Source organism: Lycium barbarum, chromosome 2 (genome assembly GCF_019175385.1).
Source record: "Lycium barbarum isolate Lr01 chromosome 2, ASM1917538v2, whole genome shotgun sequence".
NCBI classification, from domain to species: Eukaryota; Viridiplantae; Streptophyta; class Magnoliopsida; order Solanales; family Solanaceae; genus Lycium; species Lycium barbarum.
The window spans coordinates 144,198,998-144,218,474 of record NC_083338.1 but is presented as its reverse complement, the minus strand read 5'-3'; the positions used below and the strand labels follow the sequence as shown (position 1 = coordinate 144,218,474).

General features: G+C 37.0%; 1 protein-coding gene and 1 non-coding gene across 2 annotated transcripts; both read right to left on the bottom strand.

Annotated features, from left to right (window-relative positions):
- Positions 1-16,739: 16,739 nt before the first annotated feature.
- LOC132629084 (uncharacterized) lies at positions 16,740-17,540 on the bottom strand. The gene has a single exon (XM_060344822.1). The coding sequence runs from the start codon at positions 17,538-17,540 to the stop codon at positions 16,740-16,742; it is 801 nt and encodes a 266-aa protein (XP_060200805.1).
- Positions 17,541-18,597: 1,057 nt separating this feature from the next.
- Positions 18,598-18,699, bottom strand: LOC132629496 (U6 spliceosomal RNA). The gene has a single exon (XR_009578271.1). It is a non-coding gene; the product is annotated as a U6 spliceosomal RNA (small nuclear RNA).
- Between the last annotated feature and the right edge of the window lie 778 nt (positions 18,700-19,477).

The window sequence follows — 19,477 nt, the reverse complement described above, 5'->3', positions numbered from 1 at the left end:
CATGTTTGAACTAAGTTAACAGAGAGGTAAGAAACTTGTATACAGCAAGGAGACATGGGGAGGCCCGAACAGACAATATTTCGCTCAACAATCATGAACGATATTTTAGGAATAACTACAAGACTTTCTCCTCTGTGTTATGAACATCCCCAGAGGTAAAAGAAAGAAGAAGATGGAGGGAGGGAACATAAACACATACATTTTACTCAACCTTATAAAAATAATAATCGATTTTGGACTTCAAATGTCACAGAGAGAGAGTTAAACAGTTTCAATGCTTAAGCACTTCAGCCTATCATATACTAGCCAAGATAATCAGAGAGCACCAACTGAACCAACGTAGCAACAGAAAATCATGTTGCCTAAACGAAGCTAAACACAACAGTAGCCAAAATGACTGAACCCCGACAGTTCAGGCAAACTGAAATGAGCAGATGCTAATAGAGAAAGGTGGATTGAACAGGGGGAACATCTTTATTGTGTTTTCGAATTAGGAGCAGGTCTATTCAATCGACGAAATGGATCAAAACTCATGCTTGATATACTAACTAATGCCTAAAGAAATTCCAAACCTACACAATGGCACAAAATGCAGGGGGGCAGTAACTAAGGGACTGATTTTACTTGATCTAGGAATAATAATAAAGATATACTAAATGGCGCATGGTTCACAAGAAGGAAAATAAGGAAGAAATCCCTGTAAATGGACCATCACCAGCATTCACATGCATGCCTTAAATATCTCAAATCATAAACTCTTCATATGTTAACTCAAAATAGATGCAAACACCGGTCTGAATTTCATCCACTAATCCTCTAATTCGTTTGAGTATTCATCCACTAATCCTCTAATTCAAGATTCAGTTATTCCTTATCATGAGAAGGCCAATAATAAAATTAACACAGAGCATGTCGAAACGAAATCATCACTTACTAATAAAACTTAGAGGGACGACCAGTCTGAATTTCATCTTCAGCTCGCAATAAACATGAAGTTAAATCCAAACAGAAAATGGAAATAACAGACACTAATCATCTAACTTAAGGAGCTAGACAATTAGGACTAGAGAACATGAAACAAAATGCTACAAATGAAAGAAAGGGATATTACACTAAGGGATATAAACGAGAAATCTAAAAGTACCAGATTAGAAACAAACTAAACTAAACTAATCTAACTACATAAATTTACACAGAACAGAGCTGAACGCAGAAACAAGATAGAGATCAGATCAAATCAACAAACCACATCGACATAGGACATAATCATTTCATTATATCCAAATTCGAGTAAACTAATTATATATCAGAATACATCACTCAAGACAAATAGAGCAAAAGAGGGACAGTACTGACCTGCTTTAATTATATACATGATATACTTAAGATATACACAACCCAGTGTGTATATCGGACGTATAGCGAATGTATACCTTCGCCTTATCTTAATAGTTCATTGTATACCATAGGTATATTTAGTTCTAAATGGGTTCTGAGTTTTGGGAAATCAGTCCAGACATCCGAATTACGGTATATATATTTCCAAATTCATTTCGGCGATTAACGTTCTATCCTAACAGCACCCAAACATCAACAAATAACGCGACGACAAAGAAAATCACACAATCGGCAAACGTATAGCGGTATGCGCCAAATTTTAGCCAAACAGAAATTAAAAAATAAACATGACAAATGTATCGAAATTTACCTCGTTTTTGTGCAGTGAACTGAGATCGTCGGAGTTCCGGATCTACTCGAGGACGACGAACAAACACTTCTTGCGATTAAAAAAAGGATTTTTGATTATGTGAAATATAGTGATTTAGAACGATGTCCGGTTAAAGTTCACTGGAAAGAATCCCCTATTTTTTTTCGATCTGTTCTTGTTTGTTTTTTTTTTGTCTCCCTTTTCTGATCTCGTCTCCCTCCTCAAAACCCTGAATCCCCCCTTTGACAGAACAATTCGTCCTCGATTTATAGGGCTTTGTTTGGTTTAAGAAAGATAGGAGCGTGGACAGAGAGTGGGGGACAACGACGAGTGGGAGTGGTGTCGGGTGAGTGGAGGCGGAGTAAAGGAGAAAAGGAAGAAAGAGAGATGAGGAGATGAGGCGGATAAAGAGGAGAAAAGAGAGAGAGAAGACGAGAGAGGAAAGAGGCGCGGCGGCGAGGAGAAAATGAGGGTTTGGGTGAGGGAGAAAGGAGGAAAGAAAATAAGAGGAAAAGAAAAAGAGGCGGAAATGAAGGGGAAACCCTAAAAAGGGTTTCCCTTAATTTGCTGAAAAAATGAATTGGACCCGGTCCATTTGTGGACCGGATCAAATTTTAGACTGGGTATTTAAAAGAATGGACTAGTAAATTAAACATGGACTGATCTAAAAATTGAGATAAAAATATGGTCTAGTCCAAAAAATATTAGGAATTAATCGGACTTTGATTTGGGGTCCGGTAAGTCAAAATACGGACCGAGTGCAAGAAATAGTTTGGCTTCTAAATTTGAATAAGAGACACATTTTGGTTAACGATGTACTAAGGGTGCCAGAATATCACCTAATACGGAAACATGTAATTATAAAAAGACCCGGGTAAAAATTATATGATGTCGCAAATGACCGTGCAAATAATATTTAATAACAAACGCTATCATTTAAATGTGCTAAATAAATGCGATATGTGTGCGGAAGTTGCAAATCTCAATAATACTAAATAATAGTAGCGAATAAATAGCGGTAGTAATACTGCTAATAATGATAACAATAATGACAATGGTAATAATGATAATGCTGATGATAATGGTGATAAAAAATAATAATAGATATAATAATAATAATAGTAGCTAACAAATATGGATAATTAATAACAAAATCACAATAAGAATAATTAATAATAATAATAATAATAAAGATGATAATAATTAACAATAATAATAATAAATAACAATTATTGATAATAACAAAAATGATAATAAATTAATAACAATAATACTGGTAATAATAATATAATAATAATAAAACAAATAACAAATGATGATAATAATAATAATAAATAAAAATTATTGATAAAACAATGATAATAATTAATAATAAAATAACGATGATAATGATGATAAATAATTCATAACAAAAAATAACGCTGATAATAATGACTAGTAATTAATAATAATAATAATAATAATAATAATAATAATAATAATAATAATAATAATAATAATGGAAATAACAAGAATGATAATAATAAATGACAATTAGTAATAAATGATAATTTAAGAATAATAATAATAATAACAATAATAATAATAATGATAATAATAAACTGCAGAAGAATAAAAGACTAATAATTATAGTAAAACTTAAATGCATATTTTTTAATTTCTCGAAATACCAGAAGTATAAATAGGTATTTCGGAGGAGACGCGGGACAAAATTAGGTGTCAACAGTATATAGAAAGTAAGGATTTATAAAATGTTTGTCTTGTAATTAATTTAACGATTCCAAACCCGAAAGTGAAATGACGATGAACATTTAAAATTTGTGATAAATTAATACTTGTAATGTTAAAATAAAAGTGGCGAATATAAATAGCAGTGAAAATGAAGTATCTAGCTTGTCAATAAATTTAGACGTCCGAATGAATAGAATTAAATAAAGGATGGACAAAATTGGGTGTCAACAGATGCCCCTCTTCGACCGGAGACGATGTAAGAGTCTTTGAGCGAAGAAGTTGACGTAGTAGCCAATTTTGTTCCGACCGACAAAATACGAATTTTTAAGGAAATACGGTTTTAGAGAATTGGTGAAAAATATTATGAGGGTTGAAGGAATTATGGTCGATTATGGCCGAATCTCAGTTTCGAGTTGCCTACATATCTCGGGCTGCACGAGAATCAGGCCATATATAGTTCGAAAGTTTTTGTGGATTCATAATCTAGAGGGGGGTTGTAGACAGGTGACGCGAACGTTCAAGAATGTAACATATGCTTATAGCCTCCTAATTATAATGTGGCGAGCAACACACTTTTAAGTAGGACTCTACTAGGCACGATATGAATCCTTCAAAGATGCCCCAGTGTTGAGTTATGGGGACACTGGGGTGTAGAAAGGAATATGAGATTGTGAAAAGAGTAGATTTAGTAGAGTTTTAGCGGAGGATGTGAAAGAGAAATTAACCTACGTCTCACGTGTTTGTGGACATAGGCGGAATCGAGTTCGAGAGTAGATCCGTGACCTTTGCTTGTGAGTTTGGTATTCCTCTTCAGCAAATTTTTCCCAGTTCACTGCGTAAGATAAAGTTCCACGTTGTGTTGCGTCCCTGAAGGTTGTATTTTCTGCCAAAACTGAAATTCATGTCAAAATTAGTAACAAAGTTGAAATTATAAAGAGTGTAAAATGATAGGAAATATGAGTGTGGGAATGAAAATGAAGCCGTGTGAAAAATGTTGTCTCTGGTTGTCTTCAGGGACTTGAATGAATGCGTGATGTGTATGCTGAGGATATGATAAGGTCTCTAGTTGCAGTTGAAGATGATAGTGATAGGGCCTCCGGCTGTCTTCCGGGACTCGATGATAAATGATATCTGCGAAATTTAAGGTAAATTCGTTAAAATAGGTAAAGTAGATGATGAAAACAAGAAATGAAGTAAGGAGTAAAGTAAGTGTATAGCTGTTTGGCTTATGCAGGTGAGGCCGTGTAGCCATGCGATATCTCCGGTTGTCTTCGGGGACTTGATGATATGTCTCCGGTTGTCTTCGGGGACTTGATGCTGTGTCTCCGGTTGTCTTCGGGGACTTGATGTTGTGTCTCCGGTTGTCTTCGGGGACTGGATGCTGTGTCTCCGGTTGTCTTCGGGGACTTGATGTTGTGTCTCCGGTTGTCTTCGGGGACTGGATGCTGTGTCTCTGGTTGTCTTCGGGGACTTGATGCTGTGTCTCCGGTTGTCTTCGGGGACTGGATGTTGTGTCTCCGGTTGTCTTCGGGGACTTGATGTTGTGTCTCCGGTTGTCTTCGGGGACTTGATGATATTCCTGTAAAGTTCCAGGTAAATCGTTAGAGTTGATGATGTGTAGCCGTCTGGCTTATGCATATGAGGCAGTATAGCCGAGCGATGCCCGGTTGTCTTCGGGACTTGATGATCTGTCTCCGGTTGTCTTCAGAGATTTGATGATGCGTCTCCGGTTGTCTTCCGGGACTTGATGATGTGTCTCCGGTTGTCTTTGGGGACTTGATGATACATCTCCGGTTGTCTTCAGAGATTTGATGATGTGTCTCCGGTTGTCTTCGGGGACTTGACAATAATTCCTGCGAAGTTCAGAGTAAAATGGTTAAAGCTGGTAAAATATATGATAAAGGTAATTGGTAAAGTATGGAGCAAAGCGGTAGAATAGCCGTTTGGCTTATGATGTTGATGGTATCGTGATAGGCTGAACTAATGACGTGCGATCCTGATTTAATTCGCCTCCAACTTCGTCAACCTACAAAACAGGTATATAAAGTCATAATAAAATTAAAGATAGAGTTAGAAATAAAGCCGTTTGGCTTTTTAGGCGAGGCCATATTGAGCCAGATGATGCTTTTCTGCCATGATTGATAGACTTGACTGCTGATCTTGCGGTCCTTTAATTCCTGCACTCAAAGAAAAATTCTTAGTTTGGGAGGGGGGAAGTTGATTCGTGTTGACTCGAAGCTTGACGTTGTTGGTGCTCCATTCGTCTTGTTTCTTGTGATCTCAGTTCAAGCCTCGGTAGGTGAACAGTAGTGAAACAATTGCAAGTGTTTGATTTGAAAGGTAGGTATGTAGGTATATGTATAAGGAGATGTGACTATATGTGTATAAGTTGTGAAATATGTAAATGTAAGTGTATTGTATAGATATATGTAAATAAGTTGTAAAATATTCTGCCAACTTCGGACTGTGACATTTCTAAAGCAATTGGTTTATAATATTTCCTGTCTGGTAGCCTTAATCTTGTCAATGTCCCCGTTCTATATTTTTTCTCAAAAAAATATGCCCCAGTTTTGGTTCTGAAGGGTGTACTAAATTTATGTTGCGGTGTGACCGAACCTTATATAGGTTGCCTACGTATCCGCCGAGGAACCAGGTCAGAACGTAGTTTGTAATGGTGAATGGTCTGAAGTTTTCTAATAAAGGGACCGAACCCGATGTGGATTGCCTACGTATCCCACCAAAAGAATCAGGTCAGTGTAGTTCTGTTATATAAACGGTAAAAAGTTTGTTGGATTTTTATCTAGGTGCGACGGATCTGTATGTTGATGGTCTACGAATCCCTCCGAGGGAATCAAGCCTTGTGTGGTTTTCTTCGTGTAAGAATTTTTTTGGATTTTCTGTTATAGCGCAACCGAACCCTATGTGGGCTGCCTACGTATCTCACCATGAGAATCAGGTCAGAACGTAGTTCGTATGCATGCAAAATCTTTTGATTTTTTGTTCTAAATGCAACCGAACCCTATGTGGGCTGCCTACGTATCTCACCATGAGAATCAGGTCAGAACGTAGTTCGTATTGTTGTTAAAGGAAAGGTTGCAAATTGTCTTACCTAATGTCGTCATTTGATTTCTTCTTGGATTGCTAGCTCTCAGGCTTATGTCATCACCTATTGGCTATTCAAGTTCTTTTGAGTGAAATCTCGTCTTGGTCCCTAGTTTCTTTGTATGTCGTCTTATTCGTACATTTTATGTCACAATCGTAGAGTTGGCAGTCTTGATAAATAAAGTAGAAAATAGATGATTAAGGAAAATCAGAAATGCATTCATGGTTTTTGCAATTCAAGCTTCCACAAAATGAAGCAAAACAACAAATTTTGAGTACGGTTCAAACATCAATAAAAGAAAACAAGTTCACTACATGTTCATGCTACCAAGACTCCCGGCGAATCGGGGACGGAGTACAAATCCAATTCTTCAGAATTTCCCTGGTTCGGCACTTCATGCGATAGGTGTCTCGGCGTTGTGAGTAGCTGTAGCAGGAATCTTCATGCGTGTTTGTCTTTGGATTGTTTATGGGAACAACAAAAGTTGATGTTATGTCTCTTTTCCACCCTCCAATCGACATACCGGATTCATTTAAATCTTGGTATCTTCGTGAGTAGGCAAAGGATTGTTGACCACATTGGGCTTAGCTTCAGCGAGCTGGATTACTCCTTCCTTAATCAGGGCTTCGATTTTGTTTTTAAACCCAATAACAATCTTCAATGGCGTGCCCAGCAACTCCAGAATGGTAGGCACAGCGCTTGGAACCATCAAACCATTTTGGGATAGGATCGGGAATTTTTCCTTCAATCGGTTGTATTACGCCCGCTGCTTTCATTCTTTCAAACAATTGAGCCAAGGGTTCAGCGATCGGAGTGTAGTTACGGGTGTTTTTGGTATCAAGGGTTGGACGAGTTCTAGGTGCTGCATGTGGTCGACTTTGGTAAGTTGGAGCTTGGACGGGTTGATATGGACGTGAGTTTAGATGTGGAGGTGCTCGGGGTTGGTAGTAGTTAGCTTGGGTGTTGTAGACAGAGTGAGGAGATAGTGGAACTTGGTAGGGTTCAGAGTAGTGGTAAGGGTAGAAAGGTTGTTGTGGGTGGTTAAAGTATGGAATCGCTTGGCTCGGCTCATGTCCTTGGGCGTTCATGACTGCAGCGACATCTTCCTTCTTCCTTTTAATCCCGTTGATAGAACCAGATTGTATAGCTTTGTTCATTGCTTGTAAAGCGATAAGATCCTGAATTTTCCCCGATTTGATTCCTTCTTCCAAGGCTTCTCCCATTCGAACAACTTCTGTGAATTTTTGTCCCATCATACCTATCATTTTCTCGTAAAATATGCCAGCCCGGCATTCAATGAAGGTAGCAGTCATTTCTCTATCATTCATCGGAGGTTGAACCCTGGCCGCTTCTGACCTCCAACGTAACGCATATTCGCGGAATGTCTCAGTTGACTTCCTGGTTAACTTAGTCATGTAAACTCTATCTGCTGTGATATCGGTGTTAAAACTGAACCTGTCCATAAAGTCTTGCGCCATGTCACTCCAACCACGCCATTTACGGACATCCTGTTGTGTATGCCAAGTAAGTGCTTCGCCAGATAAGCTTCTTATGAAGAGCTTCATCCTTATGCTCTGGTCTCTGCCCACTCCAACCAGTTTGTCACAATAAGCCCTTAAGTGTGTATGAGGGTCGCCTGTTCCATTGAATGTATCAAATTTTGGCGGTTTGTAGCCTACGGGTAAATCGACGTCAGGTTGAACACAAAGATCTTCATACTCTACGCTCTTAGTTCCCCTAGCAACTTGAAGGTTTCTCATTGCTTCTTTGAGACTGTGGATCTCTTTTAGCAACATGTTATCTGCCCCTGCCTTTGCATCCTTTTCCATTTCTTCGTACTGATCTACCTCGGGTTGGAACCTGACCGTTACTGGATTGGTAAAGGCTTGTGTTTCTGCGGCGTATACTGGAGGAACATATTGTGCATTAGGGGTGACAAAATGTGCCCCGTGTATATGCTGGGTTGGATAAGTTTGGGCGATGGGAGTGTTTTGGACCGGAGGTGGTGTGTTATAAGTAGTGTTTATAGGTGGTTGATTTGGTGGGTTTAGATGAATGGTTGTGGGTAGTGGATTGGTGTTGGTGGGTAAAGGAACTAGCGATTGATTTGGTGGGTTGACGGGTGGTGGATTATGAGTAGCATAGGTAGTGTAGGTGGGTGGTTGATTTTGTGGAGGAGTATAGCTAGTGTAAGCGGGTGGTTGACTTTGTGGGAGAGTATAGTTAGTGTAAGGGGGCGGTTGACTTTGTGGAAGAGTATAGTTAGTGTAAGTGGGTGGTTGACTTTGTGGAGGAGTATAGGCGGATGACGGATTTGGTGGATTTGCGGGGGTGATCGGAGGTAAGTTGTTGTTGGTAGGTGCATTGTTTTGGGGAGAAAAATGCTCAGGAACTGGGGATTCGAGTGATGGGAAACGAGGTGGTTCTGGTGCAGTATTGCTAGGTTCAGAAGGTGAATTTTGGAGTGTGATGGATAAATTGGTCAAGTCCCTAACCCGATTTAGTTCTCCACGTAGATTCTCAATTTCTTGAGTCAGGCGGGCGATATGTTCATCCCGTTGAATAGCAGTTCCATGTTCGGAAGTCTCGGGCGGATCGCTAGAGATCACGATGTTTTCTACACCAGTCGGAATAGATGCGGCCGGATCAGTCATGGTAATTTCATTTCCTTGGACAACCCAACTACGTTCAGGTAACGATGACGTCTTTGACCTCGTGATGTAAGGATGGTCGGCCATCGAGTGTCAACACGAATCAACTCTCTTTTTGGGAATAAGATAAAATAAACATACAGTATAAACGATGTTAATTTCATGAACATATATAGGTAAAGTCATGGTCGCGTAAAGTCAAGTAAGGCATGTAGCAAATAATTTATCAAGTAGAGTCAACTAGTTGTCAAACAAATGTAAACGATCACATAATAACGCGTCCTAATATGCATGTGACCTCTTTGTGCCAGAGGTGGGCCTAACGTTGTTTGAAGGGTAAAGTGTGCCATAATATGTCATCCCGTTGCTTTGATTAATCAAACAGGTTCTATTTCTCAAAAAATAAAGTACAAAATAATGTAATATTTATTACATGTCAAATGAATACAACGTAAAGTGTTTCCTAATCTAAATAAAGTAAATAAAATTTCTATGTCTAACTTCTAGCTCCATTTGTGATGCCCTTGATCTTCGTCATTTGTTGTACTCCGATGCAAATGCATACCTGTCATAGAAACGTTAGTCATTTCCTCCTTCCTAAAGTTTAATTAATTAGAGCAAATAGTCAATATTTAGGCACAGTTATCCTTCAAACATGCATATAAAGTATGATTGGTGTCACTCGGGGTCGTGAACCCGCTAGGACGTTTGGGTAAAGTCATCTAATGGATTTAATACACCAAGGGTATTAAACCTCCTAGGTCATAAAATGTATGCTCTTAATAAAGTGTGTTGATTTAGCTCTATCTTAGGCTGACTAAGAGTTGGCTTCTTACGACACAAGGTTCCCCCAAGCGGACAACTTGGGAGTGGAAAGTCCGTGGCCGTCGACTGCACCGCTGATCGACTAAATCCACAAGATCAATCCAACTAAAGGGGTAATTTAGTAGTGAACGGGCGCGAACCGCGAAGCCGTTTTAAGTGTGTGAATATGTGTGAGTTTTCCAGAAGTGGAGGAAATATGAACGGAATGACAGTTTTATCAAAGCAGTAACACATAAACAGTTTATATCAGACAAACAGTTTATATCAAACAAACAATTAATAGCATGTAAGCAGTTTATAACATGTGAAAATAGTTTAAGTAAATAAAGTAACTAAGTTAGCAAACAAAGCCTAATTAAATCTAAGTTCGTTATGGTTAGAACCTAGGTTGAGTCCCCAGTGGAGTCGCCAAGCTGTCACACCCCATTTTTAACCCCGGAGAATTAAGGTTAGAAGTACGACATATTGGAGATTCCTATGTTTTGTTTGTGTTTTAAGGAGTCGCCACCTAATTATTTACGGTGAATTAGGACACCTAAAGTTGATTAAAGTAATTATCTAAAGTTGATATTATTGTAAAGTCTACGAAACCAAAAGATTCTAGGTAAGGGTTCAATTAGTCTAAAGGGAAGGTATTAGGCACCCTTTAAAACCCATTAACAATGGTTAACCGACCGGACTTAAAATTAATTAGGCTAAATATAAACATAATATTATAGAAAAAAGGGAAAGCAATTTTGTAAGTACGGCTAAAGTTCTAGATAAATATGTACTAATGCTATTTAAAATAGAACTTGTAAAAAAAAATATAATAATAGTTTGTATAAAAGTACTTCTAGTGCTATTTTGAAATACGACTTATAAAGGTCGTTAAATTTTAAACGAGAGTATTATAGTTTGTTTAAGATACTACTTGTAAAAAAAACACAATAATTTACGTAGAAGAAGATTCTAAATGTTAAATGAGACTTAAAGATATTGCTAAGACCTTAAATGAAAACATAATAATGTTATTCAAAAAAACATGATTTGCAGAAAATAAGATAATTTACCTATGAATAATAACCTTTTAAAATATGATTTGACAATATGATATTTAGGTAAAGATGATATTATGTGAATATGGTGGTGTAAAAATGCCTAGACTTATATTCTTAATAGGAGGCAAAGGAGGTGAATTTTATTTCTTACTAACTTATTTAACTAATTCGACTAAAGATACGCATAGTTGAATGTGTCTTAAAAATAATGTTTATAAAGAATACTCAGATTAATAATTTACATATTAGTGACGTTTTGAGAATTCTAAGATAGTAAAATAAGGTATGATTTCTTTGACTTGAAATATGAATTTGCTATCGAATATCAATTATACTAAAAGTAAATATTATGGATTCTATAAATAATTAAAAAAAATGAAACTTCATGGAATTGATTATTATTAGTTTCCTTAAATTAACTACCCATTATCCAACTAAACTCCACTAATTTGCTAAAAATGTTCATCTGGATTAACAAACAAAGAATTAATCATACAATAAAATTAAATGCACAAAGATAAAATAGAAGAGCAAAAAAATTAAATGGGCTCAGTCCGTTAAAGAGTGATGTTGCCTGCTACTGTAGCTGTTCACATTTTTATTGGGCTTTGGCCCAGATTCTGCATTCTATTTGTTGCGGGTTGACTCGAGGGGAGGTTTGTTGGGCTTTAGCCCAACGCAAGTGCGGAGGGAGAACGAGTCTCTCGGACTCGTATCGATAGTCATGCATAAAATAAAAATAAAGGATTAATATATAATCAATGAATAAGATAAAACATGTGAAATATTTTAAAACAAATCAATAGATTATGTATATACTGTATACACTCGGGTATGTCTCATGTATACATAATCATAAAGAGAAGATTAAAGAAAACACATATGTACATATTCAGTCATAGGCCCAAACTGCCTTAACCAATTTTAAGGAAAAAGCACTCAATGTTCAGCAAACATAGTCAGCAAACAGCATCATGGATCAAATAAAATATTATGAGGCTGATTAAGCATATAACAAAAAAAAAACACTTAGAGTAATTATAGACAAGTATGGAAGCACTTATAAGATGTAAAAAAAAAAAGCAAATATTAATTGTAAAGGGACATAGTGGTTCTATATAACACTCAGGCAGTAACGCATACAGATTGAAACTAATATTGACCAAAGTTCTAATCCAATTTTCACAAAGGATAAGCACATCTTAGGATCCATTAGGCTAGTTCTTATATTGATCATATTTAGTTAAAGTATTGATAAAGAGGACAGCCATCCTCAGAGATCAAATGAACAAACATATATAGATTCAGGCAAATTCGAGGTGCATGATACACTTAATTCCCTATAATTAGTCATGTAAAACCAGAAGGAATCAGTAGGATAGAATAGCATGGGTATGCAGCAACTAAGATGAAAGTGGACAAGAACATTAGAGCATGTTTGAACTAAGTTAACAGAGAGGTAAGAAACTTGTATACAGCAAGGAGACATGGGGAGGCCCGAACAGACAATATTTCGCTCAACAATCATGAACGATATTTTAGGAATAACTACAAGACTTTCTCCTCTGTGTTATGAACATCCCCAGAGGTAAAAGAAAGAAGAAGATGGAGGGAGGGAACAGAAACACATACATTTTACTCAACCTTATAAAAACAATAATCGATTTTGGACTTCAAATGTCAGAGAGAGAGAGTTAAACAGTTTCAATGCTTAAGCACTTCAGCCTATCATATACTAGCCAAGATAATCAGAGAGCACCAACTGAACCAACGTAGCAACAGAAAATCATGCTGCCTAAACGAAGCTAAACACAACAGTAGCCAAAATGACTGAACCCCGACAGTTCAGGCAAACTGAAATGAGCAGATGCTAATAGAGAAAAGTGGATTGAACAGGGGGAACATCTTTATTGTGTTTTCGAATTAGGAGCAGGTCTATTCAATCGACGAAATGGATCAAAACTCATGCTTGATATACTAACTAATGCCTAAAGAAATTCCAAACCTACACAATGGCACAAAATGCAGGGGGGCAGTAACTAAGGGACTGATTTTACTTGATCTAGGAATAATAATAAAGATATACTAAATGGCGCATGGTTCAGAAGAAGGAAAATAAGGAAGAAATCCCTGTAAATGGACCATCATCAGCATTCACATGCTTGCCTTAAATATCTCAAATCATAAACTCTTCATATGTTAACTCAAAATAGATGCAAACACCGGTCTGAATTTCATCCACTAATCCTCTAATTCGTTTGAGTATTCATCCACTAATCCTCTAATTCAAGATTCAGTTATTCCTTATCATGAGAAGGCCAATAATAAAATTAACACAGAGCATGTCGAAACGAAATCATCACTTACTAATAAAACTTAGAGGGACGACCAGTCTGAATTTCATCTTCAGCTCGCAATAAACATGAAGTTAAATCCAATCAGAAAATGGAAATAACAGACACTAATCATCTAACTTAAGGAGCTAGACAATTAGGACTAGAGAACATGAAACAAAATGCTACAAATGAAAGAAAGGGATATTACACTAAGGGATATAAACGAGAAATCTAAAAGTACCAGATTAGAAACAAACTAAACTAAACTAATCTAACTACATAAATTTACACAGAACAGAGCTGAACGCAGAAACAAGATAGAGATCAGATCAAATCAACAAACCACATCGACATAGGACATAATCATTTCATTATATCCAAATTCGAGTAAACTAATTATATATCAGAATACATCACTCAAGACAAATAGAGCAAAAGAGGGACAGTACTGACCTGCTTTAATTATATACATGATATACTTAAGATATACACAACCCAGTGTGTATATCGGACGTATAGCGAATGTATACCTTCGCCTTATCTTAATAGTTCATTGTATACCATAGGTATATTTAGTTCTAAATGGGTTCTGAGTTTTGGGAAATCAGTCCAGACATCCGAATTACGGTATATATATTTCCAAATTCATTTCGGCGATTAACGTTCTATCCTAACAGCACCCAAACATCAACAAATAACGCGACGACAAAGAAAATCACACAATCGGCAAACGTATAGCGGTATGCGCCAAATTTTAGCCAAACAGAAATTAAAAAATAAACATGACAAATGTATCGAAATTTACCTCGTTTTTGTGCAGTGAACTGAGATCGTCGGAGTTCCGGATCTACTCGAGGACGACGAACAAACACTTCTTGCGATTAAAAAAAGGATTTTTGATTATGTGAAATATAGTGATTTAGAACGATGTCCGGTTAAAGTTCACCGGAAAGAATCCCCTATTTTTTTTCGATCTGTTCTTGTTTGTTTTTTTTTTGTCTCCCTTTTCTGATCTCGTCTCCCTCCTCAAAACCCTGAATCCCCCCTTTGACAGAACAATTCGTCCTCGATTTATAGGGCTTTGTTTGGTTTAAGAAAGAGAGGAGCGTGGACAGAGAGTGGGGGACAACGACGAGTGGGAGTGGTGTCGGGTGAGTGGAGGCGGAGTAAAGGAGAAAAGGAAGAAAGAGAGATGAGGAGATGAGGAGGATAAAGAGGAGAAAAGAGAGAGAGAAGACGAGAGAGGAAAGAGGCGCGGCGGCGAGGAGAAAATGAGGGTTTGGGTGAGGGAGAAAGGAGGAAAGAAAAGAAGAGGAAAAGAAAAAGAGGCGGAAATGAAGGGGAAACCCTAAAAAGGGTTTCCCTTAATTTACTGAAAAAATGAATTGGACCCGGTCCATTTGTGGACCGGATCAAATTTTAGACTGGGTATTTAAAAGAATGGACTAGTAAATTAAACATGGACTGATCTAAAAATTGAGATAAAAATATGGTCTAGTCCAAAAAATATTAGGAATTAATCGGACTTTGATTTGGGGTCCGGTAAGTCAAAATACGGACCGAGTGCAAGAAATAGTTTGGCTTCTAAATTTGAATAAGAGACACATTTTGGTTAACGATGTACTAAGGGTGCCAGAATATCACCTAATACGGAAACATGTAATTATAAAAAGACCCGGGTAAAAATTATATGATGTCGCAAATGACCGTGCAAATAATATTTAATAACAAACGCTATCATTTAAATGTGCTAAATAAATGCGATATGTGTGCGGAAGTTGCAAATCTCAATAATACTAAATAATAGTAGCGAATAAATAGCGGTAGTAATACTGCTAATAATGATAACAATAATGACAATGGTAATAATGATAATGCTGATGATAATGGTGATAAAAAATAACAATAGATATAATAATAATAATAGTAGCTAACAAATATGGATAATTAATAACAAAATCACAATAAGAATAATTAATAATAATAATAATAATAATAAAGATGATAATAATTAACAATAATAATAATAAATAACAATTATTGATAATAACAAAAATGATAATAAATTAATAACAATAATACTGGTAATAATAATATAATAATAATAAAACAAATAACAAATGATGATAATAATAATAATAAATAAAAATTATTGATAAAACAATGATAATAATTAATAATAAAATAACGATGATAATGATGATAAATAATTCATAACAAAAAATAACGCTGATAATAATGACTAGTAATTAATAATAATAATAATAATAATAATAATAATAATAATAATAATAATAATAATAATAATAATGGAAATAACAAGAATGATAATAATAAATGACAATTAGTAATAAATGATAATTTAAGAATAATAATAATAATAACAATAATAATAATAATGATAATAATAAACTGCAGAAGAATAAAAGACTAATAATTATAGTAAAACTTAAATGCATATTTTTTAATTTCTCGAAATACCAGAAGTATAAATAGGTATTTCGGAGGAGACGCGGGACAAAATTAGGTGTCAACAGTATATAGAAAGTAAGGATTTATAAAATGTTTGTCTTGTAATTAATTTAACGATTCCAAACCCGAAAGTGAAATGACGATGAACATTTAAAATTTGTGATAAATTAATACTTGTAATGTTAAAATAAAAGTGGCGAATATAAATAGCAGTGAAAATGAAGTATCTAGCTTGTCAATAAATTTAGACGTCCGAATGAATAGAATTAAATAAAGGATGGACAAAATTGGGTGTCAACAATAGTCGTACTCGAAGAAGAAGAAACAAATGGTAACTTAATATGTTTTCCAAGTACACAAGACCCACAAATACTAGAACTAGAATTTTTAGAACAATCAATTTTTTCTAAGCACATCTAAGACAGGAGTTCCCGGATGACCCAAACGATCATGCCAGAGCTTAGGAGAGATGGCTGCAAAAGTAGATGAGGAAGCTTGATTGTTGATAGAAGAAATGGGATAAAGGTCGCCTTGACTATTACATCTCATTATTGGCATCCCCGTCGGATAATCCTTCACAGAAAACCCAAAAGGATCAAACTCAACTGACACAGAATTATCAGTGGTAAACTTTCTAACAGAAATGAGATTTTTAATCAATTTAGGTGCATGAAGAACATTCTGAAGGGAAAGGGATTGACTCGGGGAAGATAATTTTGTGTGACCATAGCCAAGAATTGGAATAGTATGACCATTACCAACCACAATTTTATTATTAGGATGATTGCCCAAATTAAAATAAGACGAGAGAGTACCTGTAGAGGAGGTCATGTGAGATGTAGCCCCGGTGTCCATGTACCATGACGGATCGGGTTAGTGAAGAGACATAGTATGCATTGCTTTCTCGATATCCGTAGGAGCATACGACATGGGCTGCCCAAAATTAAGTGGTGCGTGTTGTTGAACATAGGCTTGCTGAGGTCTTGGGCCCAAGATACTGGGCTGGCACTGCTGAGGAACAGGAGGTCTGGCCCAACCTTGAGTTGGGAATGGGCAAGGTGGAATGGGCCAACCTTGACCATACCAACCCCAAGGATAAGGTTGATGCTGCTGCTGTTGCGGGAATGATGAGCTCCCACGTTGGCCACCGGAGTTCTGTCCCCTGCCACCACCTTTGCCGCTGCCGGAGTCGCGTCCGTCACCACCGGAATTGTTTTTCTTCCGGCCACCGTTGTTGCGGCGACCACCAGAGTGCTGCACACCTTGCTTCCCCTTAGAACGACCCGATTTTTCAGAAGTAATCGGACCGTCATCATTTGAAGTGATCACCATAGCTGATTCGGTGGCTGCTTCCTTAGACATCCCGGCCTCTTCAAGAACAAGCATAGACCGAGCCTTATAGAAAGGAGGAAGAGGATTGCTTTGCCGGATTATCGTACCCACACCACGGTACGGTTTTGTAAGACCACCTACCAATTGCAAAACCATACGACTGTCCGACACCGGTGCGCCAACGTTCTTCAATTGATCCGCAAGGGAATTGAGACGTTGACAATAAGCAGAGATATTAGGAAAATGCACCATAGAGACAGTGGTGAAATCTTGTTCAAGGGCAACGGCACGGGAATGTTGATTATCCTGGAATATATCACGCAATCTATCCCAAGCTTCCATAGTCGTTGAATCGGGCTCGATAATGGTGTGCAATAGGTCGTTAGAAATGGTAGAATAAATCCACGAAAGAACCGTGGCATCCAAGGTTGACCATAGTTCCTTTTCTGCATCAGTAGAAGGAATCATCCTCTGACTGGCTTTCGGAGGAATGATATGATTAAGAACCTTGTGAGATCGTGCGTGAATCTTGAAAAGTTCCGCCCACGTAGAGTATTGATCGTTTTCCATTTCAAGCATAATGGGAACGTGGTTTTTGATATTTGAGACGGCAAGAGCCGGGTGAAAAGAGGACTTGTTGTCCGGCATTTAGGATGGCTGAAAAAGGAGAAGACAGAAGACAGAAGATAGAAGACAGAAAATGGTGGGCAAGGAAACTCGAGCTAGGGCGAGCGGAAGACAGAGAAAAAAATCCCTAGGCAACTGATACCATATTAGATTATTCAAATCTGCTCTCCCTTATTCACAAAGGGAAGAGCCAAATATATACAATGTACATGCCATCATGAAGGCTAATAATTAAGCAATATTCTAGGAAGATAGTGGCGGATAACATGCCATCATGAAGGCAATATTCTAGGAAGATAGTGGAGGATAATCAGGAAGCATTGTCTAGGAAACAATATACTAATAATCACCTTTGACCAATACAAAAATATATACACTATATTTAACACAATGCATATGCAAAGTAGCTTGCTTAATATATTCACTTCCAGTTTCCCATTGTACATGTTCTGCCTAAACTTAGGTAAGCAAGGGAAACTATAAACAGGAGTTTAACCTAATGCCATTGGACCTAATTCTTCCAAGACAAAAGAATAAGTTCAATACAATCTTTTTAATGCACTTCAGGGAAACGGAAATTTCACTACAATCTAATCAATAGGAGTATTTATAAAACAAGAAGATTTTTAACATACAAACAAAACCCAAGAAAATGGAAACTGACCTCAGATTAGAGATAGCAAATTTAGGACCAGTGAAAAAGCAAAATCCAGGAAAATGAAGAAACTCGTTCTAGAGAAATCTGAGGAGATCGCGGTTTTGGGAGGCAAGGAAAAATTTGGACCATTTCTCAATTTGTGCAGTCATCCTTGCGCAGGGATCATGCTAATCTTCTTTGTATCATTCCAATTTTATCGGATGTCCCCAAAGGGACAAGCATACCTATTACTGATCCGCAAGATAAACACAACAAGCTTTGTTTTGTAGACGATGTGGGTGAAATAGCGGTTGGGTTAACTATCAACACCCCTAAGTTGCATCGATTTCCTTTAAAAGTTGAATAGGACATATTACCCCTTATTCAACTTCAACTAGGAAGGCAATTCCACTTTAACTGGGTAGGCACGAGAAGTTGAATATTCATTTTATTTTTATATTTTACAAAAAGTAAATTGCTTGGTTAGAGTTTGTCTACGTGTGAAAGTCTAATACCAATATTACCCCTCGTCCCAAAGTTTTTCTAGTGGAGATTTCCCTATAAGAGGTTTTTCTGTACGTTAGTCACAAAATATTTCTAGATCCCAATACATCCAATGACAGCTAGCTGCCAAAAAGCATAAGCCAGAAAACACAATATGTGCTCCAACTACACCTTACTAACTCCAAATACCCGGATTCGTTGCAGGAGTCCGGAACCAAAATAACCCCATAAAAAAGACAACCGACCAAATACCTAAAAAAAAATTCATACAAAACTACCTTTAACGCAGTATTTTACTGCATTAAAGGACTTAACCGTAACGGCGCGGTTAAGTCCTTTAACGCAGTAAAATACTGCGGTAAAGTTTTTTTTTTTTTTTTTTGGAGTGGAAGGGTTTCAAGTTGAGTAGGACTAAGACAAAGTACTTAGAGTGCAAGTTCACAGATGGGAGTCATGTAGAGAACGAGGTCGTGCAGCCAGACACTCCCGAAGAAAGAAAGTTTCAAGTACC

Bases quoted from the DNA above. Each gene is read 5' to 3' on its own strand.
- LOC132629084 (XM_060344822.1), bottom strand. From the start codon at position 17,540: ATGGAAGCTTGGGATAGATTGCGTGATATATTCCAGGATAATCAACAT.